This window comes from Haliaeetus albicilla, chromosome 15 (assembly GCF_947461875.1).
Source record: "Haliaeetus albicilla chromosome 15, bHalAlb1.1, whole genome shotgun sequence".
Classification (NCBI taxonomy): Eukaryota; Metazoa; Chordata; class Aves; order Accipitriformes; family Accipitridae; genus Haliaeetus; species Haliaeetus albicilla.
In genome coordinates this window covers 30,459,725-30,484,789 of record NC_091497.1, presented here as the reverse complement: position 1 = coordinate 30,484,789, position 25,065 = coordinate 30,459,725, and the positions used below count along the sequence as shown (strand labels likewise).

The following is a 25,065-nucleotide window of genomic DNA, read 5'->3' as shown; positions in this document are numbered from 1 at the left end:
CAGAAATAAAGAACAACAATTATTAGAGCATATGTTCTGTGTCTCTGATTTTTCCTTTCAACTACTATAAAGTTCCATTTGGAGAATAAGAGGAAGGCCAAACCTGAATCTGATGTATCTAAGCTTGTTACCATGAGCAGCAGCCTTTAAAATGCAAGGTTGCCTTCCATAGATATTCTGTTACCCTTTCAGCCTCAGTGTAAGTACATACGAAAACCGGGGCAGGATTCTTCAGCACTTGTCAAGATGGAGTAATTCCAGTGAATATGGATGTTTGTCATGTTAGCTGAGGTCCTGACACTGTGTCCTGTATTTGGGCATAAACCTTCTTGGGGACTCAAGTCTTAAATAAAGCATTGGAATACCTTTTCCTTTTCTTAAGTTACATGATAATGGGTAAATTATACAATGGATCAAATTCTGTTTTGGTGTTTACATTTCAATGTTCTGGGGAGGAAAAGTGTCAAAACATGCAATGAATATTTGCAGATGTGTCATATAGACAGCATTAACATTTTCAATGAAGAATTTCATGCATTGATTTCATTTCTCTAAAGAAGCAACTTTCAGCCAGGTAATCCTCCAGATGAACTAACCCAAATTTCAGGAGGAGAGGAACATAATTCTCCTTTGGTCCTTAATTTTACCTCCTGGCTAGTTTCAGCTCCTGTGTCTCACCACAGGATATCCAGAATGCTTGGAGATTTACTTTCTTTCCATCTTTGCCTTCCATCCTGCCCTGTTTCAAGGTCTATTGATAGAGGTATTCAGCTCTCCCAAACAACTCCAAATTTCCATTTGAAAAGAGCCTGGAAGAAAAAGTTTCTGTCTCCCATGAATGGGATAAGAAATGCTGAACTCATTGATTGGATTTGTGTAGAGGAGAATTCTACTCTAAACAGTAAAGTAGCTATCAGGTGCAGTTCCTCTCCTCTGTTTTTGGTGTAATGTTTTTAATTCAATTATTTAATAGAATTTGGGTAAATCTTAAAAATTGACAGGGACAGAATGGCCTGAACAGTCTCTGTGGTTGATGGAAATTTCTTCTGCCGCATCTCATAGTTCCTCTCCAGAAAGAAGGCATTGCTGTCAAAGAAATAGTAACTGTCACAGACTAGTATGTTCGAGTAAGTCTGTAGACCTCAGAAAAAGCTGCCTTTAGGGTAAATAATGCACCAGTAGTAAAAAATAAATAAAAGGCAGTGATGTGAGCTAATAAACAAAAAACCATCAAAAGAATTATCAGAAGTCCTACTATGAATTAAGTGGCACTGTCAGAAAAGTTGCTGAGTTTCAGCAGCAGATCTTTTTTCTTTTATTCTTTCTTTCTTTTTTTTTTTTGAGAGCTTGTGAGGATGGCTTGCTTGATAAAAATAAAAATACCTTCTTAGGAAAGACATTAGCAAGCTTTTCGTATTTTTCTTTTACAATCAGGAGAACACAAATCAGTTCACTTGAGTGGGATGACAGTATGTCAGACAGCTTTTCTCACTCACTTCTATATTCCCACAGTCTTGCTTCTTTGTGTCAGAACTATTTTCATCTTGGGTGCCAAATGTGATGAGATTAGGGAGTTTTGATATTCATGTCTTTGTTAGACCGTAGTTAGTATTAAGGTGCTAATATTAATAAGTGAATGTGAATTACAGTTTTTAGCTCCTTTCCTGTTGGAGTGAAATTCTACAGTCTAATGTTTTGAGTGCCAGACATACTTTACATTTAGGAAAATCTGCATACCATATTGTTCAGAAATATTTCAGACTTAGCATATTTTTATTATTCTATATTTCAGTGTCTTTACATTTATGTAATTTCATTACAAAGTGAAAATTTAAGAAGAAAAATACCCTAAGGAGGCAAATTATTTTTAGCCATTCTTTAGTGTGTTTAGGTCATGTTAGGTTTCTGAAGAATATAAATTAATGACATCTAATTGCATAGCTTATGATTCTGAAAGGAAAATAACGTGTATGTGTACTAACCCTGGCAAAAATCACTCCTATATACATGTCTGAATGTAATAGCCTAAGCAAGTACAGGAGTTTTGCATTCACTTATGTCATCAAGCCAATAGAATTAATATTTGGCTGTATATTTAGCTTCTATAATACATTGCAAACCCCCTGAAATATTTCCTAAAAATATTAGGGCTGAATAACAACAAAATAGAAGAAAGGAGGAAACCACAGATAAAATAAGAAATAAAGTTAGAAGCTAGATTTAGGATGTCAATTGTTCTTTCATTTTTATACTTACACATTTTTTTCTGATCTATGCAACTTTTATAATAGTGCTTAAGTAAAGTGTAAACTCTTGCTAGTGTTTATTTCCCGCAAAGATATGGTCAATTCTGTCGTCCCTGAGAATGAGATCAACCTAAGGATTTGTGTGGGCTGCTGGTGATACTAAGCTCAAGTTAGTATTCCATATTGGGGTTGTAAGTAATCTCTGCAGAGCCAGAGGATTAACTAGCTCACCAAAAGTAAAATACACTGTTCTGTGTTACAGTAAAACGCCATTTGACATTTGTGATTGTTTTTGTCCGCCGAGACCTGTGCCTGTGCGCACCAGCACTTAGAGGTCTTCCTTTCCTGCCATGCTCTGTTCACTTTATTTTTTAAATGCATTGGCTGCTAAGTGCAAATTTATTATCTGTAAAGCATCCTGTAATGCTTCATCTTCCTTTACGTTATTCTTGGCCTATGCTTTCATTAGATCTTCCCATTTTCTCACCTTTCTATTACTTTAAAGAGATCAGGGTTCAGGTTTGACAAATCCTTCTCCTCTTCTACTTGGTTTAATTCCTTAGAACATTTTTCCATGAATTATTTCTGACTAATTAGTAACCTGTGACTGTGCCTTCATGTGCTTAAGGGTTTGGTTTACACATTTTAAAATTCTTCTACATCTGCGACTGTATGGGCTTGAACTAGAAATGATAACTGGTAACGGCGGTAGGCTGATACATACAGTCTGAGAATTTAGTCCCTAAATAATCTGTATTCAAGAAACAAAAGTTGTTGGTTTACTGTTATTTTTTTGATCCGTTATTGATTTCTCTGCCCAGTGTAGAAATGGGTAGACAAGCAGGATGACAATACAAGCTTTGTTTTTATGTCCATGGTAGGATTTCTGAGATAATTGATTAATGTTACTGCTTATTTTAGTGGTTTAAAAAATTACATGTTGCAAGTGAATACAACATGAATATAACTATTTGGGGGAGCATTGCTGCTTGTGACAGGCTGCATTTGACAGGGTTAAATGAAGTGAAGGTGGTCCCAGCTTTGTAACCTTTCCCCTCCAGGATTAAAGTTCAGATGAAGTAGCTAACCATTAAAAATCTCTCTTCCTGCCCTATGCTTTATTCCCGTGCATGAGCAACTCTGGGATAAATCAGTCATGAGTTTGAAGCTAAACAAGAAATTATTAGTTATTAGGGATAGAAATCCTGCTGACAGCAGTTTCAAATGAAGGAAACGTGCGTGTTATGCTGTCAGTTCAAAACTGTAATTGGAAGCTGGCCATTTAATAGTTTGCTGCAAACAGTGCTGTGTTTGATTTCCTGTACCCATGGAGCTTATCAGAATATTGTTGGTTTTTTACAAGGTGTTACAAAATTAAAGATAGAACTAAGGTGGATATTTGGAACAGTGAGTCAGCTTAGCTTAAGCAAACAGTTTTGTTATATGGCATGGCATGGCTGTGAAAGGTAAGAGATTTTTGTTGTATCAAATCTCACATGCAATGCAAAGGTTACCAACCTCACCTATCGACCAGCGTGTGGATCTCAAGCAGTGTAAGTGAGGCTCTCCTGACGGGTTTTGTCTTGTGAATAATCCATCATTCTGTTGATGCAGACTAATACAGAATGGCCTGTAGTAACAGCAGTAATGTGCCTGCATGCAAAAGATACAGATTCACTTTTCAGTGGTTTCATTTCCAGGGTTTATGAGAAATTGAGAACTACTGTGAAAGCTGTGGCAGGGACAGGGATACTCACCTTTGACCACTAAGCTGGCACAGCATTGTTCTCAGTTCAAGTTCTTCAAGAATTCTAAAAAAAAAAAAAAAGATATTTTTCCCTCTAAGAAAAAGAGAGCCTTCATTTTTTCATTTTGCATTTTATTGTAACTAAAATTCCTGTGTATTTTTAATGAATATTGTCTGTTTTTCCACATTTCAGGGATACCACTGTACAAAGCCTTACCCTACAACCTTCTGTTAAAGATGGTCTTATTATATATGAAGATTCACCACTGGTCAGTAATAACATTTGGATTGTATATTTGTAAATGTTTTTCATTTAAAACAAGTAGTTAGCCATGCTGGCTTTTCAAATAAGAAAATTCTTTGTGATTTGATTACTTTGATGGCATAGTCAGTGAGTGTGGTAACATTTCATTAACTTTGACTGTGGTCACATTTGCCACGTTTGTTGTGCCAAATGTAAATAAGATGATCATCTTGGGAGTCTGCGTGCACAAAATGAATATGGAAAATAATTTAGTATTAACCTGACACATTCTAACTGGCAGAGTGGTATTTTCCTCCTTCTCTTTTGTAGCATCTCAGACCTACCTGCTAAGTTAGACTCCAAACAGCTGTTGCAGCCGTTCTTTAGTTCTTTCAGCTACATGTTGACAGTCTAGATGCAAACTGCTTTGCACTTCTCCGTCAGTGCTCCGATTCATTCTCAGTCACGCTCCTCACTTCCCTCCCTAGCACAGCCCTTTCCATCCCTATCCTGAAGAAACAGAAGCACCCACCTTTCATGTCTCACCTGCCTCCTCTTCTCATAGCTTATTCCTGTTCTGAGTCCCCTTTTTTTGTCTCAGTGCCACCGAGAGTCCCTGCTACTGACTGAGAAATCAGTAATGCATTTCTTGCAGGTTTTTTTCTGGGGTTGTGATGTTTTGATTCTTTTCTCTTCTAGGTAAAAGCAGTGAAGTTCGGACATATTTTGGTAATCGATGAGGCAGACAAAGCACCAACAAATGTCACCTGTGTCTTAAAAACTTTAGTAGAAAGTGGGGAAATGGTTTTGTCAGATGGAAGGCGAATTGTTGCCAGTAAGTAAATATAAAGTGTTCTGATCGTTTACAGTAAAATGTAATCTGTTGCTGGTTTTCAGCAATTACATTACTAAGTAGAGACCCAGAAGAGTCCAAATGGAAAAAATACTTGATGCTAAAAGGTTAACAGTTAGAGAATTCACAGTCATTTTCTTTACTACTTTTGCAATAGCCACAAAGGTTTTCTTGAATTAGCATTCTTGTGAATTTTCCTGAAAAATTAAAAAAACCTCAACCAACAAAACAACAACAACAAAAAAACCAAAAAAACTATTGACCTCTGCTTCTCATTCACCATAAGAAATAAAGATCTAGTTGACCAAATTATGATCCTGGTTATGCCCATCTGGACAGTTGGGGTATAATTTGATCAGATCTAGAACTGAAGATGTGAGTTGAATTGTTAAGGGTTCCATCTAATCAAATATTGCATATGCTTATATTATTTAAATATATCCTGCAGCGTGAGAGTATTTTGTAATTTAATGGAATTTAATTCATGTTAATTGCAGGAACTAAATATTTTTCATTATTTTTCAAAGAAAGACCATGTTCGAAATGCCCTCTTGATGTTAGTAGACACTGTACTTTATGTAATGAGTTTCTTTTTAACAATATTGGGAACAATGTTTGAGTGAAGCAATCATTCAGCACTCGCATGGCACGACACTTGAGTTTTGCTCGTCATTATAAACTGTAGTGGGCATTTTTTAAAATATCTTGCTAGTCAATCTCAGTTTTTTAGAGGAGGTAAAAGGATTCCCAAAAACCACGTGCCACTGGAAACATGCTGCAAGGGAACAAGTGGGGCCAGTCTGACTCATTTTGGAGAAACAGTCTTCACATGTGTGAAATCATGTGTGTCTGGCTTCTCACAGATTTTTGTAATAACCAGGAGGAATTTCAGTCCTGTGTTCCCAGATCAGATAATGTCAGACCTATATAAAAACACATTTTATTCACCATTGGCTTCAGCATTTTCGTGGAATTAAATATAAACGGGACAGGTAGTCCCTACCCCAAGAACAGTGATTGCATTTTCATTTAAATGAAACACTGGTTAAATTTTTGTGAAACAAATTATGAAACTTTAAAATGAAACCTAGAATATTCAGAGTTGAATGACATCCTAAGACGCTATCGAGCCTTTTTTTGTAACTGTTCTTCTAATTCTAAGAAGAACATAATTAGATTAGAAGAATTCTTCCTAGAATTAGAATTCTTCTTCTAATCTAATTATGTTCATTTAATTCATTCATCATCACAAAGCTTAAATATGCAATTAATAACTTTTAATTCTTTTCCAGATCATGCTTATGTAGAGGGGAGAGAAAATGTCATAGTTATTCATCCTGATTTTAGAATGATAGTTCTAGCAAATAGACCTGGATTTCCTTTCTTGGGTAATGACTTTTTTGGCACATTAGGTAAGTGATTCATATTAAATGGTGATCTTTAATAGAATTGATTAATAGAATAACTGTCTTTATTCATTAGATTTCATGAGGAGAAGGGGTCCTTATGCATATTGATATTTTGTTTCACAGAAGACACTCAAGGTGAGATTCAGAAGACAACTAACATGTAAATTTACATATCTTAATAAAAGTGCCTGAACTTGCCCTGAAGTGAACAGCTTAATGTGGTCATCTGTGTTACAACTATTTTGTTTTATGGTATCTGGACAAACACAGAAGACAGGCAAGGTTACAAGAAGTCTTTGTTAATGAGTGTATATTGTATACAAATATAGCAAAAACATGAGCTGTGAGCAGCTTGATTCCTGACATCAATGGTTAACACCACTGCTCACCATTTTTTTCCCCGTATCAAACAAACCACACGCCAGGCGCTGTCCTCTTCAATACAAGAGATGGGGGCTTGATGGATGGTTCTTTTCTCTCCTCTCAGCAGTGGAGTTTACTGTCTTTTTTGGTGTTAGCACTATGCTACCTGCTTCTTAGTCCTCATTAGCCTCTCCATGCACATGGCCATGTGTGATAGGCCTTATTAAAATACGTATATTTGATGAGATACTGAATTCATCTAGTTTCAGGTAAAGCTGTCCAAATTTCACATCAAAGTTTTTCATATCAACAGCAGCCTTATTTCAGAAAGCTCCTGGTAGGTCCTAAAAATCCTGTGTATCAGCAAAGGTTCCCCACAGCTTCATCTCACAGCAAAAGCAAAAATTTATGTTGTATAAGGGCAAGTGATTCATTGGCCTGTATAGTTCAGTCTTAGTCTAAGTGGGCCTCTGGCAAGGCTTTGGCACTCTTACACCAGGGCTATGAACTGAATAGCCCTCCAGACTCCACTGACTCTGTTATCTGTGTTAGCTTAGCTGTTTGTATGCAGGCACCTTAATTTATGTGCTTTCATCTGTTAGTTTTAGCTGTAATGCTTACTCTGCAAGAAATGATAGAATCATAGAATGGTTTGGGTTAGAAGGGACCTTAAAGGTCATCTAGTTCCAACTCCCCTGCCATGGGCAGGGACACCTGCCACTAGGATAATAACGTACTCATAAAAGCAGGTACAAACCTAATTCCATATTGCATGATAGCTTTTATGGTTTTCAGATGTAGTTCCCAGTGAACGGGCATTCCGTGTCAGAGACTCGTTGGCTCTGAATTTCACCCAGCTATGTTGCCTCAAGATGTTTTAGTATAGCCTATTTCTTTTTCATGACCTAATTTTCCTCCTTACATGGACGCTTTAAACAAAATAGATCATCCTAGCATTATTGCTTTCAGCCCACATGGCAGAGGTTTGGTTTGAGGTTTTGGGGTTCTGTGTTGCTTTTGTTTTTCAAGCATAGGAGCTCTTCTGCTTTTAATTCAAGTCCTTTTTCAGCAGGATCTGATCGTGTTTCTGCAAAGTTTTGTACGACTGTTAAAGGACTCTTTACAAATAAACTCAGTTTTATAGATTATATGATTGGGACCAATATAATGCAAATACATGGAAAGAATGTCTTGCCAAATTTCTTACCATACTTCAAGACAGACAGAGAGAAAAGATAAATCCAGTATTTCCTCTAGACCTCTCAACTGGGTTTGCATTAGGGCATTCCTGCATATTAAGATTTCCGTGCATCCTGTGGTGTTTTAAAAGTGTTCACAAATTGGTCCCATTCAACCTGTTATTCTTTCTTTAAACCTTTTTTCTTTTCTTTTTTTCTGCGTTCATTTGACTTGTGTTTCTTCTTGAAATTCTTCCTCGTGATCACCTTCATTAAAATGACAGGAGAGATCTCCATGTTTCCAGGAGCCTCAATGTTCTTCATAGCAAGTTTGTCCTTCACATTTTTCAAAGTAGTTTTTGTCTTGTTTTGTTTTAACATGTAGGTACTTAGCATCCTCTTGAGCCATTGCTTTTCCATTTAAGGTGCTGTATGAAACTTAAAGGGGCTGTTGTGATGCTCGCTCTTTATAAATTACTTAACTGTGTGCTGTTTTCTTTTTAGGTGACATTTTTAGTTGCCATGCTGTTGATAATCCCAAACCACAATCTGAACTGGCTATGCTTAGACAGTATGGTCCTGATGTTCCTGAGCCAATTCTTCAGAAACTGGTGGCTGCTTTTGGAGAACTCAGGACCTTAGCTGACCAAGGAATTATCAACTATCCCTATTCAACTAGAGAAGTTGTGAATATTGTAAAACATTTACAGGTACAGTGTGTCAGATTTCATTGAAAGCTTCAATTCACCGCTACTACTTTCTTAATGCCTGAAGGTTTTAGAAAAAGATGCCATTATTGTTCGTGCATTTTTATTTCATTCTTATGAGAAGTTTTGCATTTTGAAGGAATCATCATATTCAGATGTTCAGATAGTCTGAGGGTAAGGATTGCAGATGTACACAGGCGGATATTTGTCAGGCGTTGGAACAGGCTGCCCAGGGAAGTGGTGATGTCACCATCCCTGGAGGTATTCAAAAAACACGTAGACAAGGCACTTCAGGACATGGTTTAGTGGGCAAGGTGGTGGTGGGTTGACGGTTGGACTCTTAAAGGTCTTTTCCAACCTAAATGATTCTATGATTCTATTCTGTGATTCTATGATTTTTTCTGTATGTTTATTTATAGATATTAAAAAAACCCCAAGAGTCTGTTTTTCTACTATGTGAGAAGATATCACATTCATACTGTGAATACAGTATGCAACGTTCATATGAGCCTTCATTATAAAATTCCATATTCAGCATAGAATACTTCCAGGACAGTGCAACTGTTCACTTTATGCTGCTATAAAATTTTTGGTTTTAATCATTTCCTGGGGAAAACAACTTCCTGCTGCATAACAGTAATACATCAGTGGTGGAATTTTTCTGAGGAAAATGTTAGATGGATAACAACTTAGCAAACAGGTACTTCAGATCCATGTTTGCTTCCTACACACATTTTAACTGTGAAATCCTGAATTCTGATTTAATGGTGTTTGGGGTTTTTTTAAACATTACAGTAGAGCCTGACTTCTGCCTTTATAAATTAAAGAATAGTTTTTATCTGAAGTGTTTGAAATATAAAGTATCAAAGTTTTTTGAAGTAGCAGTGATTTTATTGTGTTCTGTTTATAATCATAAAATCCATAATTTGTTAATTTGTAGACTATTTCTTGAATTACTGAATCCTAGACTGAAAAAAAGATTAGTGGAAATATTAATGTAATTATTACAATTAGAATATAAGTTCACACAAATTATTTGACCTACTGTTCCTGTGTTTAACACTGCATAGTATAACACAGTTGCGTGACAGTTTTGTGTTTGTGCTCATGAACATATTCACGTATATTCATCCATATACACAGACATTTAGATCTGGCAGGTTAGAATTATCACTTTTAAAAATGTTCAGTTCATCTAGACTTCTGGGTAGGATAGATTTTTGTGCTGTGTGGTCTCTATGGTGCAATAAGGTCCTGAGACAAAGTAAATTTGTGCTACTATGATATCAATAATATAAAGAAAAAATAATGCTGTCTTTATAACTTTGTATGAAGGGTTAACAAAATTCAGACCTAAAAGCTGAGGAATCTGTCCAAATAAACACATAAGCAAAGTAGTTTATTAGGATCCATTACCAGTTGATAGGTATTTGTTTACCAGACTGATACAACATGTACAGCTGGAGTGCATGGAGCTCCGCCTGGGGATGGATGAGGAGCTGATGAAGAGCTTATGGGTCAGGATTAAAGGGAGGGCAGGGACAGGTGACATTATAGTGGGGGTCTGCTACAGGCCACCCCACCAGGAAGACCGAGTGGATAAGGCCCTCTATAGACAGATAGGAGCAGCCTCACGTTCACAACCCCTGGTCCTCGGGGGCGGGGGGGGAATTCAACAACCCCGATATCTGTTGGAGGGACGACACGACAGGGCATAAGCAATCCAGGAGGTGCCTGGAATGTGTTGATGACAGCTTCCTTCTCCAAGTGATAGAGCAGCCAACGAGGAGAGGTGCTATGCTGGACCTTGTCCTCACCAACAAGGAGAGGCTGGTGGGGAATGTGAAGTTCGAGGGCAGCCTTGGCTGCAGTGACCATGAAATGGTGGAGTTCAAGATCCTTCGGGCAGCGAGGAGGGCACACAGCAAGCTCGCTACCCTGGACTTCAGGAGAGCAGACTTTGGCCTCTTCAGGGATCTGCTGAGTACCATGGGATAAAGCCCTGGAGGGAAGAGAGGCCCAAGAGAGCTGGTTAATATTCAAGGATCGCCTCCTCCAAGCTGAGGAGCAATGCATCCCAACAAAGAGGAAGTCAGGCAAAAATGCCTGCATGGATGAACAAGGAGCTCCTGGACAAACTCAAACACAAAAAGGAAGCCTACGGAGAGTGGAAGCAAGGACAGGTAGCCTGGGAGGAATACAGAGAAATTGTCCAAGCGGACAGGGAGCAGGTTAGGAAGGCTAAAGCCCTGGTAGAATTAAATCTGGGCAGGGATGTCAAGGGCAACAAGAAAAGCTTCTATAGGTACATCAGTGATAAAAGGAAGACTAGGGAAAAATGTGGGCTCTCTCCAGAAGGAAACAGGAGACCTGGCTACCCAGGACATGGAGAAGGCTGAGGTACTCAATGACTTTTTGCCTCAGTCTTCACCGGCAAGTGCTCCAGCCACACTGCCCAAGTTGCAGAAAGCAAAGGCAGGGACTGAGAGAATGAAGAACTGCCCACTGTAGGAGAAGGTCAGGTTTGAGACCATCTAAGGAACCTGAAGGTGCACAAGTCCTTGGGACCTGATGAGATGCATCCGCGGATCATGAGGTAACTGGCAGATAAAGTGGCTAAGCCGCTGTCCGTCATATTTGAGAAGTCGTGGCAGTCCGAGGAGGTTCCCAGTGGCTGGAAAAGGGGAAACGTAACCTCTATGTTTAAAAATGAAAAAAAGAAAGACCCAGGGAACTACAGGCCAGTCAGTATCACCTCTGTGCCTGGCAAGATCATGGAGCAGATCTTCCTGGAAACTATGCTAATGCACATGGAAAATAAGGAGGTGATTGGTGATGGCCAACATGGCTTCACTAAGGGCAAATCATGCCTGACAAATTTGGTGGCCTTCTACAATGGGGATACAGCATTGGTGGATAAGTGAAAGCAACTGATGTCATCTACCTGGACTTTGACACTTTCCTGCACAACGTCCTTGTCTCTAAATTGGAGAGACATGGATTTGATGGATGGACCACTTGGTGGATAAGGAGTTGGCTGGATGGTCGCACTCGAAGAGTTGCCGTCAATGGCTCGATGTCCAAGTGGAGACCAGTGACAAGTGGTGTTCCTCAGAGGTTGTTACTGGGACCAGTGCTGCTTAATACCTTTGTCGGTGACATGGACAGTGGGATTGAGGGCACCCTCAGCAAGTTTGCCAACGACATCAGCTGTGTGGGGCAGTTGACACGCTGGAGGGAAGGGATGTCAACCAGAGGGAACTTGAGAGGCTTGAGAGGTGGGTCCGAGCGAACCTCATGAAGTTCAACAAGGCCAAGTGCAAGGTCCTGCACGTGGGTCAGGGCAATCCCAAGCACAAATACAGGCTGGGCGATGAGTGGATTGAGAGCAGCCCTGAGGAGAAGGACTTGGGGGTATTAGTGGATGAAAAACTGAGCGTGAGCCAGCAATGTGTTCTCACGGCCCAGAAAGCCAATCGCATTCTGGGCTGCATCAAAAGAATCATGACCAGCAGGTTGAGGGAGGTGATTCTCCTCCTCTACTCCACTCTGGTGAGACCCCACCTGCAGTACTGCGTTCAGCTCTGGGGCCCCCAACATAAGAAGGACATGGACCTGTTGGAGCTCTGCTTCTGTCTCCTTCACTTAACCAGATTAGTACGGTCCCTTCAACCTGGACACTGGGCACAGATCAGTGAGGAAGTTTCCTATCTGCTGTTTTCACCTCTTACAATGTTAAATGTAAATATCCAAATAAATTTCCAACATGCAGCTTTGATTTCTTCTGTAACATTTGTTTTCAAGATCCCAGTCTCTTTGAAAGGATGCAACATTTTGTTTACTGTAACTTGTTTTTCAGTCTGAATCATAAAAAGGCTGGGAGTAGCCAAATGTAAACAATGAATATAAACATAATGGTTATTCCAAAGTAAGAAGCTTTTAGGTCTTCAGGTAGAGAAGAAAGAGGAAGGAGGGAAATGAGTCAATAAAATTGCTGGTCGTTAGGAAGGAAGGAGGGAAGTTAGTCATGTTGTTAAACAATTTCCCTTACAGCAGTTCCACAGCCCCACTCTCTTTGTACTATTGTGTTGATTTCTTTCACATAATTTTGGAATTTTTTGTTTCTGTAAAAAAGGTTTGATGTTTTGGAGAAAAATTGGCTGTTGATTACTGTTATCTGAGAGCGCATCTGAGCATTGGGGCTAGTCAGTTAAAATACAGTTTGATTACTGTGGCATCAACATATTATTAGGCACTCTGCACTCTGATTAATTGTGGTATTCAGTGTATAGAATTGTGTCTACAATGTAGTCACAAGAGCACCTTGCCATAAAGGGAAGTAGGGAACCTGTAGCAGTTTAGTTGTAGCTTAGGTGCTGCCTTCCAAGCTAGGTTGCCTCTGTATTAACTTTTTCTTAAGGAAAGGATTTTTTTGGTGAACCTCGAGATACCAAACTAGTTTGAAGACCTGAAACTGCAGGCATAGGGAGAGTTGTCTAATGCAGGTGCCTAACTTGGTTGCTGCAACTATTTCTCTCCACAGATTGTATAGGGAATTTGGGTCTTGCAGCTCTAGATGGGAGGTGACCTGAATATAGGCTTTTTGTCTCGCTCGCCGGCAGTTTTCAGCCTGTGTCAAATCTCAGAAGTATTGATGCTAATAGTGGCTTATGGGCAAGCTGAGAAGCTCTGCTCTTGCTCCGTTGGGTTACGGTATGCTGCCCGTAACTACCGGTGTATGCTATGACTGCTTCTCTGCAATCTAATGTGCTGGTTTTCGTGAGACCTTTTGTATGTTGTTTTGCAGAATCAAGATTCACCTGATGTCCCTGGTAGATGTTAATCAGGCAAGCCACGTTAGTCCAGATAAAAAGGAAATAGCTTTCTTTACTAACTCTGTTGAGTTTGGGAAAGCTGAGGTTTTTCTGATAGGCCTTCTTTCTTGTTTGTACCTGAGATTTGTTTTCTAATAGGAGGCACTAGTATAACTAGTTTTCAAGCAGTAAATGTCTAAGGTACCTTCTGACCCTGAAGTCTACTATTCGTCAGGCTTTTAGGCCTGTTCAGTAAGCTTTTTGTGCTAAGATACTGCTTTTTTTCTGTTCAGCCTAATCTCGAAAGGAAACTAGGCGTATCAAATCACAGTTTGTATCCCTTTCTCACCTTGCTGCCAAATGCACATCAATGATAACCTTTTACCTTTTTGGCCAACCACAGTGAATCTCAGTTACCAGTTTTCAGAGATAATTAGGTTTCTGCTGGTTTAATCAAAATCAATGGCTATGTGACAGAGAGGAACAGATTGAAATTAGAGTCCCTGTGAATGAAAACGCAGGCGTTGAAGTCGTCTGTTTTGCTTGGCCGTAGACGATGCCCACCAAAGACCCGAGCAATGGTTAATCAATTAGTATGCCTGTGGCTCGGGATGAGCCATAGACGGGGTGCTTCTCTCCCTGCTGACAGGACAACCGAGGAGACACAGGGAGAGATGGCAGCATTAAGTGAAAAGGCATTGGGGATACGGGGGGAAGCCAAGGGCACGGAGGAATGAGCGGGTAGGGAGAGATCTTGGGGGCGAGGTGGGCCTTTGGGGTGGTGCGGGCATCTGACGGCACTCGAATGTGTAGGGAAGTGAGTGGTAGTGAGAACACAAGGTAGAAGACTAAAACAAAAATCTGGACCCGTTATAGGCTGGATACCAGATCATTTGTCACTTTGTTTTCAGGGTAGTGCTAGAAGTACGGTAGACCTCAATGTGTATAGCATATTGTAATTAAGATTCTGTATTTATACTAGGAAACTACTGTTTTGCTGATAGCTTTTAAGCAGACTGTAGCAATACATGTACTTATGGAAAGCTAGATCCATAAAAATACGGATTTTTCACCAAGCAGAATTCTGTCATAACTCTCTATCAAATAAAGCATTACATATATAAATATAAATTTTTTAAAAGCACAACCTATGTTACTTACTATTTTAAGGAATAGCCAAGATCTAAGCTGTGAAAATACTCCAAGGTACACACAGAGGTGTTACTTTTAAGGGCAAGAATCAATGAATGAGAACCAGACAGACTGATGAGAGATCAATATTTTCTCCAGTAATCTGATTTTAAAAATCAATAGAAACCAAATGATATTTTTTAAATGTTCAACTCAAATGTTCAATTTTTTTTTTTTTTTTTTTTTTTTTTGCCTTCTAGTGAACTGTCATTGCCTTTCTTCAGCAAGCAGTTGTCCAGGCAGTTATTAAAAAGTGGTTGGATTTGTTCTGATTGAAACAAGAGAGTTGTGATTTTTTTTTTTTTTTAATAACTGAAGAGGGCCTTTTGACAAGTGGCTTGTGTTCAGAACAGGTTTTATTGACAGCAGCAATCAGTTGTACCTGAGGAAATAAATTTTTTATGATGTCCTACTGACACAAGAGGCATGGAACTATTGAGGCACTTCATTGAGGAGAAGGGTATCGATGTCAGAAGTTACGCAATGATTCAGAAAACCATAGACATACTTGGAGGCTACTAGTGAACACCAGATATTTGATGCACTTGACCAAGGTTTTTGCAGTATCTAGTGCAGGGCAGGTAAAAGAGCAGGTCATGAATGAACAAGATAGCTTGGTGCCAGTTTGTTGTGCTTCGCAGTGAGAAGGGAATAACACAGAAAATGCAGTATTCATTGTCATAAATGCTCTAAAATAATTACTTAAGGAAAGGGTTTCGTTATGTAGAGTATGCACAATTCTGGACATGTTTTGTTCTTGTTATCAAAAGACACGCTTGAAGACAGAATGAGATAGGATCCTGCACACTGAGTACTAAGCAGCTTTACATGTTTTTAAACTATGATGTACATTTTTATAAGTCTGTGGCCCTTTTTTTTTTTTTTCCCCACAGTGTGATATTCACCTTGACTCCAAGGTGTAATTTACATTATAGAAGTTAGTACTTTCACTACTAAGCATTGTCACAAACTTTTTGCATTTACATTACATGTGAAATGTTTATGCAGTCTTTAGTTAGAATAGCTGTTGGGAGAAATTGTATTTTTAGTACCTGTTTCGTTTAGTAAGGAGTGGACATTGTAACCAGGATGGTACGGGCTGTAGGACAACTTTATATTATCCCACAATAACTTGTATTTTGCTAAGCTGTAATAATGCAGAACTTCTAATCGGTTCCTCATGGACAGGTTTAAAAAGCAGGACATAGTTTAGCATGCTTTTATACCAACACTAGTACTGAAATATTCTGTGGCATGTATACCACAGATTGAAAAAAGGGTTGTACAAGCCTATTTCTAGCAGTGGTATTCCATTCTACCACAGTAAATAGCTAATTTTAGTATTACTTGTGTCACAGGTTTTTTAATTCAGAGATTAGGTATTTATTAAGTTGGGAAAATCCATCATGACCTAAAGTAATTTTTAGTAAGCAAGCGGTGTATCTTCTGCTTTTCTATATTCAACATTAAGAATCGGAATTCTTAAATGAATTGTGTAGTTGAATTAAACAAATATATGTATTTGTGTCAGATCTTCACAGTTAGCAGAAAGAAGTTCCAAATTTAAAAAATACAGGCTATATTTAATTATATGTTCCAATGATTACACCACCTTATTATGTGTATAATGAAAACAGTTATTTAAAAAATTAGTGTTGTTGAGTGTTTAAATAATTGCCTCCTGTTTGTTTGTTTAATTCAGGTTTAATGTCAGTAACTTCATTCTGACTTGAAGCAATGTACCTTCTTTATTCTGGAAACTAAAAAAAAAGATTACTTGAGCACTTGTCTAAGTTGAGCAATGTTACTGTTATAACTATTAATTTTAAAATTATTTACCAATATGCTGTTACTTAACAGATATTCAGTAAATGAAATTTGGGGGTCTTTGTTTCTTCACAGAAATTTCCAACTGAAGGACTGGCAAATGTTGTTCGAAACGTATTTGACTTTGACTCCTACAACAATGAAATGCGTGAAATTTTAATCAGCACTTTGCACAAATATGGAATACCTATTGGAGCAAAACCGACCAATGTACAGCTGGCCAAGGAGTAAGAATAACATAAGATATATATTAAGAAGACAGATCTCTCATGATAACTTTTTTATAGTGTGTTATCTTGCTGCTAACTGATTTAAAAACAACCTGGAATACTTGAAGTCAATTCTTCTCTGCTTCAAATTTATATTCCTCCAAATAAGTTACAACAATATAAATTACTTTACGACAGAGTATTTGCTTATTACTAATAATTCACCTTTAATGTCCATGTACATATTGATAGCTTGTATGGCAAACAGATATATATTAATAAAGGGAAATACTTGTTTCTTCTCCTGTGTTTTTAATTGAATTGCAACACATTTCTGTCCTGTTATTTATCACCTAAATTGGTAGCAAAAAAACTAAGCTGTCTTCAGTGGTGGTGGGATTTTGTCTTCAATACTTACAAAAGGCTCTACAAAAATACTTCTGCAGAATAGGACAATGCATGTAAGCTCTAAGAACCATTTTTGTATGTGTCTGTATATCACTATTATTCTTTAATTATGTTACCAGTTGACATATTACTCCATATACTTTTTCAGAGGTTAGAATCAAAATAGCTTTTTTTTTTTAAAGACTAAACTAAATTATGAAACAGATTGAACTCATTCTTCTACAATTCACAGATTACAAGCTTAAGTAGATCACATTGAAAAGCAATTAGAAAACTTACTCTATCTTGAACTCTAATACTTAATTTATTTATGGAGAAACAAATATTTCCCTTTCATGAAGAAAGCTTTATGGATATATGCAAAATTGAGTTTGCCATGGGACATATATATTTTATATTTGCTAAGGAGGGACATGATGTCTTCATATTAGGTGTCCATGTGTAGGTTCCTCCTGCTGGAGCACCACTGTTATCACATCTACATCCTACATATAACTATTAAAAGAAGTTTGGCAGTGTAATGACTGTGGTGTACCTTTTAATTTTGATGACAGAAGAATTACATGCCTAGGGAACCAGTACCTGAGCAACTGCAGCGTCTGTCAAATTGACAGTACACCCTTGAAACTCTTGCCATATTTTCTTTGCTAAAAGTCACTTGGTAATTTCTATTTTAAAGAATTATGATGTTTGTCATGTTTTTTGAGAAATTTGCAGTTTGTATAATTTTTAGAAGTATTAGATGTGGGTTTACAGGGGTGGATTGGAGAGGACTCTTTACTAAAGAGAAGATCAGAGGTTTAGGAAACATAAGAGAAAGACTGCTGTAATTGGGAACTGTTTAGTCTAGAAGTGAGAAGATAGAAGAAAGATCTGATCATATTGAATTAGGGATAATCACCTGATCATTTTGAATCCATCACTGAGGTTTTATAGGACAGGTTATACCAAGGCTGACAGACTTGCAAGACTCCCCGCAAGATGCTCATCAAGAACTTAACTTGACTGGCAACTATGAGCGCATACTCTGTACACTGAAGACCAAGAGGAGGACAAACTACAGGAGCAGTTCACACGCACTTGATAAAAGCAACTTTTGCTTAGATCTCGCCATGTTAGATTGGGACTAGGCTGACCGTCTGGCTCTGATGATCCAGAAGTCTTGGTCTCAGTGTCTCACTTGCATCCACCACAGCTGGCATTTCAGGTTATCCTACTGCTCCATTCCAAGACAGCATTGATATTGGTCATGAGATTGAACCCGATAGAGCTTGTAAACCACAGGTGCATCACCTTGAATTACAGACACAGCTTTCAGGAATGGTTAAGGCACAGTTGATTGTGCCTTGGGGTAAAAGAACATGTAGATAATCTCTCCAAATCTGTTCCAGCCCATATTGCAAGTTCCCATGACATACACATTGAGGTAATTGGGTCTGCTGTTTGGACCACTGCAGAAGAGGTACTTCCTGAAGCTGCTACCTGATTAGGACTAGAGTACTGACCTCCTCTATGTTGTTTTCCAGGAAGAGAGTAGGATAATGGTGCTAATCTAGTCCATCCTACTTCCTTCAGAAAAGATGCAAGTTAATCTAAAACCTTACCTGATTTTTTTTGTCATGATTCGTGCCTGAAAACCGTCAGAGATGGAGTTCTGTAACCTCCCAAAGCAAGTCAGTCTTGTGTTTAAATATCCTTGCCATTAGAAAGTCATCTCTAGACTAAACACATCCAGTTCTCTCAATCTTCCCCCTTTTTTAAGGCCTCTGGTGGTTTTTATTTTTCTTTTATGCTCCCCATCTCCACTTGATTCATGTCCATCTTTAAGCATTGTGCACAAAACTGGGCAGGTTAGTTTCTGCTAGAGCTGAGTACAGTAGTATGAGAGTATAGAATAGAGATGTATTTCATGCAGCAGTCCCTTTTAAAAACCCCAATGTGTTTGCATTTGTTGCAATGTTTAACTCATGTCTAATTTTCTAAACGTGAACGTCCACGTTCTTTCTGCAGAACCCTGCATAGCGCTTACCCCATCTTCACTTCATGTAATCAGCTTCCTTTGTGCTTACACTTTTCTTACAGTATTGTAATTTTTCAGATTAATTCTCTGACTTGTCAATTTAAGCTTGTTTTCCTACCTGCTGATAGTCTCTCACAAGTTGGCAATCTGAAGGTTTACTAGGTGTAATTTCTACCGTGTCCCAGTGACAACAGCATACCCCAACAGAGGTTGACTTCTGTGCTCCAGTCTGAATTTGCAAGACTTTTAAGACGTACTAGCTAGCATAATAGTGGTTCTATTAAGTAACGTGAAAACTAGGATAATAGTCCAAACCTAGTCTGCCTGAGGATGGTAGCCATACCTGCAGCAAAATCATTGCTATTGATAAGTATACAAATCCTGTATGATTAAGAAGTTTTGCGATACAGAAGCATTTCCAGGAGATTCTAGGACAGGAAAATCATTAGACTGAAATGCTGACTCCTTTATACAGGTACTGTCTGGCATGTCTTGGATCAAACAGTTTGTGAATCTTTATTTAATTTTAATAAGTTTTGGAGAAGTCTGTTTGTCACCTATTACTTAATCTAAGAGAAAACTTGAATAGATCAGAATTATTTAAATTGCTGCTGAAACATAACTGCTGTAAATATAGGAGCAAAAACATGAGACACATGAGCAACACACTACAATACAGGGTCTCCATAGAAGGAATTTTGGGGGTTGTATCCAGCTGAAATTGTAGGGGAAATTTAACAGATGGTACCAGTGATCCTTATGGCGATTTTAGCTTAGGCTCTGGAATTAATATACCTGATCTTGGAAGGAAAGATTAGGTTGGTGTCTAATTACCATTTAGAAAACAATTCATGCAGTAGTTATTTCTTCAAGAGAGAAATTAATTTGTAGATGCTAATTAATTTATTTCCGAAATTAGTATCGTATATTAGACCTGTAAAGTAATGCTTTACTTGGGCTTTTTGTTTGCTTCAGTGTGGTTTTTCCCCTAATAGGGTGACCATTCCTCAAGCCACTGACATCTTCAATATTGTCCAATTATAACATCATGATACTGTCTGTATCTCCTGGTATCACCTTTTCAATAGTTTATTATTTGTATCAGTATTGTTTGTAAAGCAAATGGCTTGTCTGTGATGCTTTGCCGAGACGTAGTGGTTAAAATGGATTACTCGTACTAGCTCATTATCTTTCTTTATGTACATTACATGTTGTTTTTCCTGTTGACATCTGTTATGTCACATTTGTCTGAACTCCTGTTAATCTGCCATTTTGGTGCACAGTTCAGGCCATTTGCAATTCCTAAGTAAAACAGCATTCAGCTCTAATTCTGCCATTTATCCTTGATGAAATTGCCATTCCATAGCTTTCCTCCTGTCGCTATCCATTTCCAAGTGCTTGCTATAACTTGAATATTTGTTTTATATGAACTGAATGTTTTTATATGCAATGTAAATATGTAAATTTTAACGGCTTTCATTTTCTCTTGAAACTTGCGGGTTTTTTCCCCGGGTAATCTGTAGTTAATTGTTGGACCTGTCTCATACCGTATGTGTCTCTTGTCCATCCTGTGCTTTGCGGGGGAAGCAGAGGCAGGGTCTGTACTTGACCGTCAGGGAGTGGGAGACCTAACGTAAGATTGTTCTGTATGTCTACTGCTTATATTTTTAATCAAAAGGTTTTTAAATAAAGTACGGAGTGCTGATTGGTAAGGAATTTTCCTGGTTTCAAACTATATCTTACTTAAGTCCAAAAAAGTTAAATGAGATAGAAGTCGCTTCAGCTAGGCAGAGCACAGGATGCTACTGAAGTCCTTGAATAACACGTTCTGTGGCAGCACTGAGCTGGTTTACAAGATCATATATTAAGCAGCTTTGTTGCTTCAGAGTTCATGTCTGCAGCCGTAATACTACGGTAGCTGGCTGTAGAGAATTTGCATTCAGTGGAACTTCAGTCTTCCGAGATTCGTAGCCATTTTCCAATATGTTCTCAGAAAGCTAAATGAATAACTTTATAAAGCAGGTTCTGTTGGCTTTTTGAACACAGTTGTTTGGTGGATTGGTTTTGTTGTTTTTTTTAATTAGCCTAAAATGAATTTCTTCTCTAAAATCAAAAAGATACAAATGAAAAGAAATTGTGTTCTGTATCAAAAGTTTTCCAGCAGCAGAAGCCACTAGAGGATTATCTTTTCACAGATTGTCTCCCCTTAGACTGCTGTGCATGAAGAAAATCAGGCTAACTAGTAATTTTTTGTAGAATTGCCCCATCAACTGTAGGTCCTGTGCAATCACCTTTTCTAAACAAAATGCCTGCTTATATAACCATTTCATGGACAGCAGTGATCTTGTAGAAAACCAGGATGTAAAATTAAGAGTAAATAAACATAAAATTTCTAGATTTTCCTCAAGGAACAGACTTTGACAGATCCATAATCAAAGAGCTGGTCAGGAATAATTCCTTAGAACTTGCTTTTAAGTTGTGGCTTTCTTACAAGATCACTGTAGTCTGTCGTGTAGTTTTTCTGTTCCAGAAACCCTTTCCAGCTTTTGAGGAAATCAAAAATCATATATCACCCTGCACACCCCAGCTGGAGAGAGCGGTGCAGTTTCAGAACCATCCTTACCCAGCCACTGCACTTTTTACATCCGACAGGTTTCTTTGCTTCACAGATTTTTGCCAGTGGTGGCATTTCCATAGTATTCTGTCTGCCTTTTATGTAACCGGTATTTGTTTAATTAATTTGAAATACAGTGGTGTGGCAGGAGCACCTTGTGAAGCTTTTTACTAGTACTGTCACTGCAAGTTATTTTCAAAACTTGCTTTTTCCTTAAAAATCCTGGGAAAATACAGTAATTTCACTCCTTCACTGTGTATCATATATATTCATTGGAGGAGAACTGTTGAGATGCATACACATTTTCACTGTGGGCATGTTGTTCCAGTCCTGCACCCTCACTCTCTCTTGAAAATCATTCAGGAGGCAGACTGGTTATAAGACCTTTAATGCCACCAGCTGCTTAAATACTCTTAGTCTTTCTTAGACCAGATTTATATGAGAGAGCAGTAAGATAAGAGTGAAAAAGAACTGTCAGGCCCTGGAAGAATAAGGTCCCTATTATTCTTGACAAAGAACTGAATTCTGCTTTCTCTTTTATTCTTAAATTCTGATCTACCTTTCCCTCCTCTTTGCTGTTCATGATGAGCTGGTCTGCTGCCCCAGAGAAACTAAATCATTCAGAAACAGGGAAGAAAACAAAACCTCCAGAATCCAGGAGAAAGGAGAAATCAGTTTTCCTGAGGGAAGAGAGGAACTATTAGCAAAGCAAATCTCCAGAAAGCTGAACCAGAGTAGAAATGTTTTGTTTCTTTGGGAATGCAATCTGTAATTCTGTTGCTATATAAAGCAGGGTATTTGGTTAGAGCTGGTTATTAACATATGTTTTGTTTTAAAATTTAATAAGTATTCACAATTATTAGTGAACCCGTTGATTTCTAGGATGTTGTCCATGGGAGTAATGTGTCAGGAATTAAAACTGAAGTCCAAATCCCTGTGGAAGTTGATGTTCCATTGAGCTAATGGGAAGCAATTATTGCTGATTATAGGCATATCAGAGATTATGCTACTTGGAGTCATCATAGCAAAAAAAAGTCTCCAGTTTCTTTTTGCACACAACACACTTTTGGCTCAAGACATAGCCAACATTTTGCCAACAAATCATTTTGATACTGAAATGGAAGCCTGAAGTAAAATTCCAGTTCATGGATAAACTGACATTTAGTTTAATGACTTGACTGCCCATTTTCTGACTGCATGAATAAATTTATCTAAGAACTGTGTATATGTTGAAATAGTGCATCCTGAATGTTTTCTCCTAACGGTATTGAATGTTGTAATCTACAATATATTGTACTTGCAATTTTTTTGAGTCTGGCATAATTTCTTTTCTGAAATTGGGAAGAATCTGGCTAGACTAGCTGGGTGTAAAGAATGGAAAAATGCAAACTGAAGTGAGGAAGAACGCAAAATAAATCACTCTTCAACATTGGTATCTATTGATATTCTTAACTAGGCAACAAACAGGCAATGAAGACTCTACTGGTTCTTTGAGTAAGAGAGGGAATTAATGAGATGCACTTTCCTCTTTAAATGCCCCAGTGGCATATTGCTGGCAGCTGGATATTTATCTGTGAGCACCAATGATCTATAGCATCCAAACCATTTTCTGTTTGCAAAAAGTGTCTTTGGCTATCTGACTGCCTTGGCAGATGGTCCAAACGCAGAATGGGGATGGAAGCTGAGTGACTGTCTACCTGTGAGTACTGGCTTCTCCAGGTTGCTTGAGATTTGGTGTCAATATACCAGTAAGAAAAGTTCGTCCAGCCTTCCTGCATGAGTTGCAAAGAGTAGAGGATATTAGTGTTCATTCCCTGAATTTTACTTTAGGTTCCCAGTGGGAAAAAAGTAAAATTAAAATTCCCCAAGATTCATATATAGTCCAACTGGGGATTTTTGATTTGGGATCCCTTCTTATTCTGAAAACAATATCAAGAAATGAAACAAACCTCTAATGTCTAGAGGGGCCAGGTTGGTTGGTGGGGAGAGGGGAAATAATTGTAGTAGGAACGAGCATCATCAGACAGAAGAGACCATGCACAGACTTTTAACAAACAGTCTAAAAGGACTTCCTTGAAATAGGCTTCGGAGATATTTATAGAAACTGGGAGAAGGAATGTCTTCTGTTCTCTTGCCAAGTCTTGTAGCTGTACAATAATGTCCAACAGCATGTAGCACAGAATGTAGTTTTGGTAGGAGGTCTCTTTAGGAGCAACTGATCCCAAATAAAAGAAACCAAAAGTGATGAGTTCATTAGCTTGAAGGTATTCATGCCAATTAATGAAGTCAAACTGCTTTCAGTGGTTGCAGATCACTTCAGAGGAAAGAAATAAAAATTGTGTTTCCCTATTTCACTGTCAAGCTACTTTGTCATATGCCAGCATTTTCTTTGCCTGTATAAATGAGCTTTGCTGTGGCCCATGTATTTCTTCCCTAAATAAAAGGTACAGAAATGAAGAAATTAGACTGAGGCAAGCAACTGAGGCAAGCAACTGGGGCTTTCAAAGATGTCCCTGTCCTTTCTGTAGACTGTACTGGCAAGAAGGCAATGGGATACGCTCACATCTGTATTCCTTTGCCTTTGTTCATGTGAGCATTGGCAAAATATATGGAAATAATTTGTTGAACTTTTATCGCATGGTTAACTTGCTGATTCTGCTGGTTTTCTAGATGAGTGTGCCACTAACAGGAGTTCTTTTAAGTGGTACTATCACACCCTGCCTGATCTGAATAAAGCAAAGCAAGAGACGGTTTGGATATATTTTATTACATATCTCAAATAATTCAGACCGGAAAAGTTTTCCTTTTGAGGCCATATTATGTGAATTGCTGCTCCTTTTATGATGCTGTTTAGCTTGTGACTGTATTACTATTCCAGAAGGCTTAAATTTTTGTGATTTAAAATGTAAAAGAAATGAAATATTTTAGCAAGGAAACATTTTCTACAAGAGAATCTTCAGATATGTGTCACTGGAAAAATGCAGTTGTTTGAATGATTTATTCCATACCAGTTGCTGGTTAATGAATGTAAAAATTTGTTTGTTCCTACATTGTTTGACAGACTGCCGTTACCAGATCATAAATTTATGGGCTACTGGAAAGTCAATCAGCCGGGGAATGCACAACAGAAACTGCTGTGTCCAACAGAAACTCAAAAAATAAATGTAAAGGTCTGTCTTTTAAAAAAAAAAATTAATAATAATTCATATAATACTGTTTTTATGTATTGGGATGC

At 38.1% G+C, this 25,065-nt stretch overlaps 1 protein-coding gene across 3 annotated transcripts in view; it reads left to right on the top strand.

Moving 5' to 3' along the window:
• The window catches only part of VWA8 (von Willebrand factor A domain containing 8), a 191,631-nt gene that overhangs the window by 97,415 nt on the left and 69,151 nt on the right, over positions 1-25,065 (top strand). For all 3 annotated transcript variants that reach the window (XM_069802635.1, XM_069802636.1, XM_069802637.1), the window contains exons 22-27: positions 4,187-4,262; positions 4,937-5,072; positions 6,383-6,502; positions 8,545-8,750; positions 16,655-16,806; positions 24,892-25,000. In XM_069802635.1, the coding sequence (XP_069658736.1) occupies positions 4,187-4,262; positions 4,937-5,072; positions 6,383-6,502; positions 8,545-8,750; positions 16,655-16,806; positions 24,892-25,000 (799 nt within the window). The remainder of the gene's footprint in view (positions 1-4,186; positions 4,263-4,936; positions 5,073-6,382; positions 6,503-8,544; positions 8,751-16,654; positions 16,807-24,891; positions 25,001-25,065) is intronic.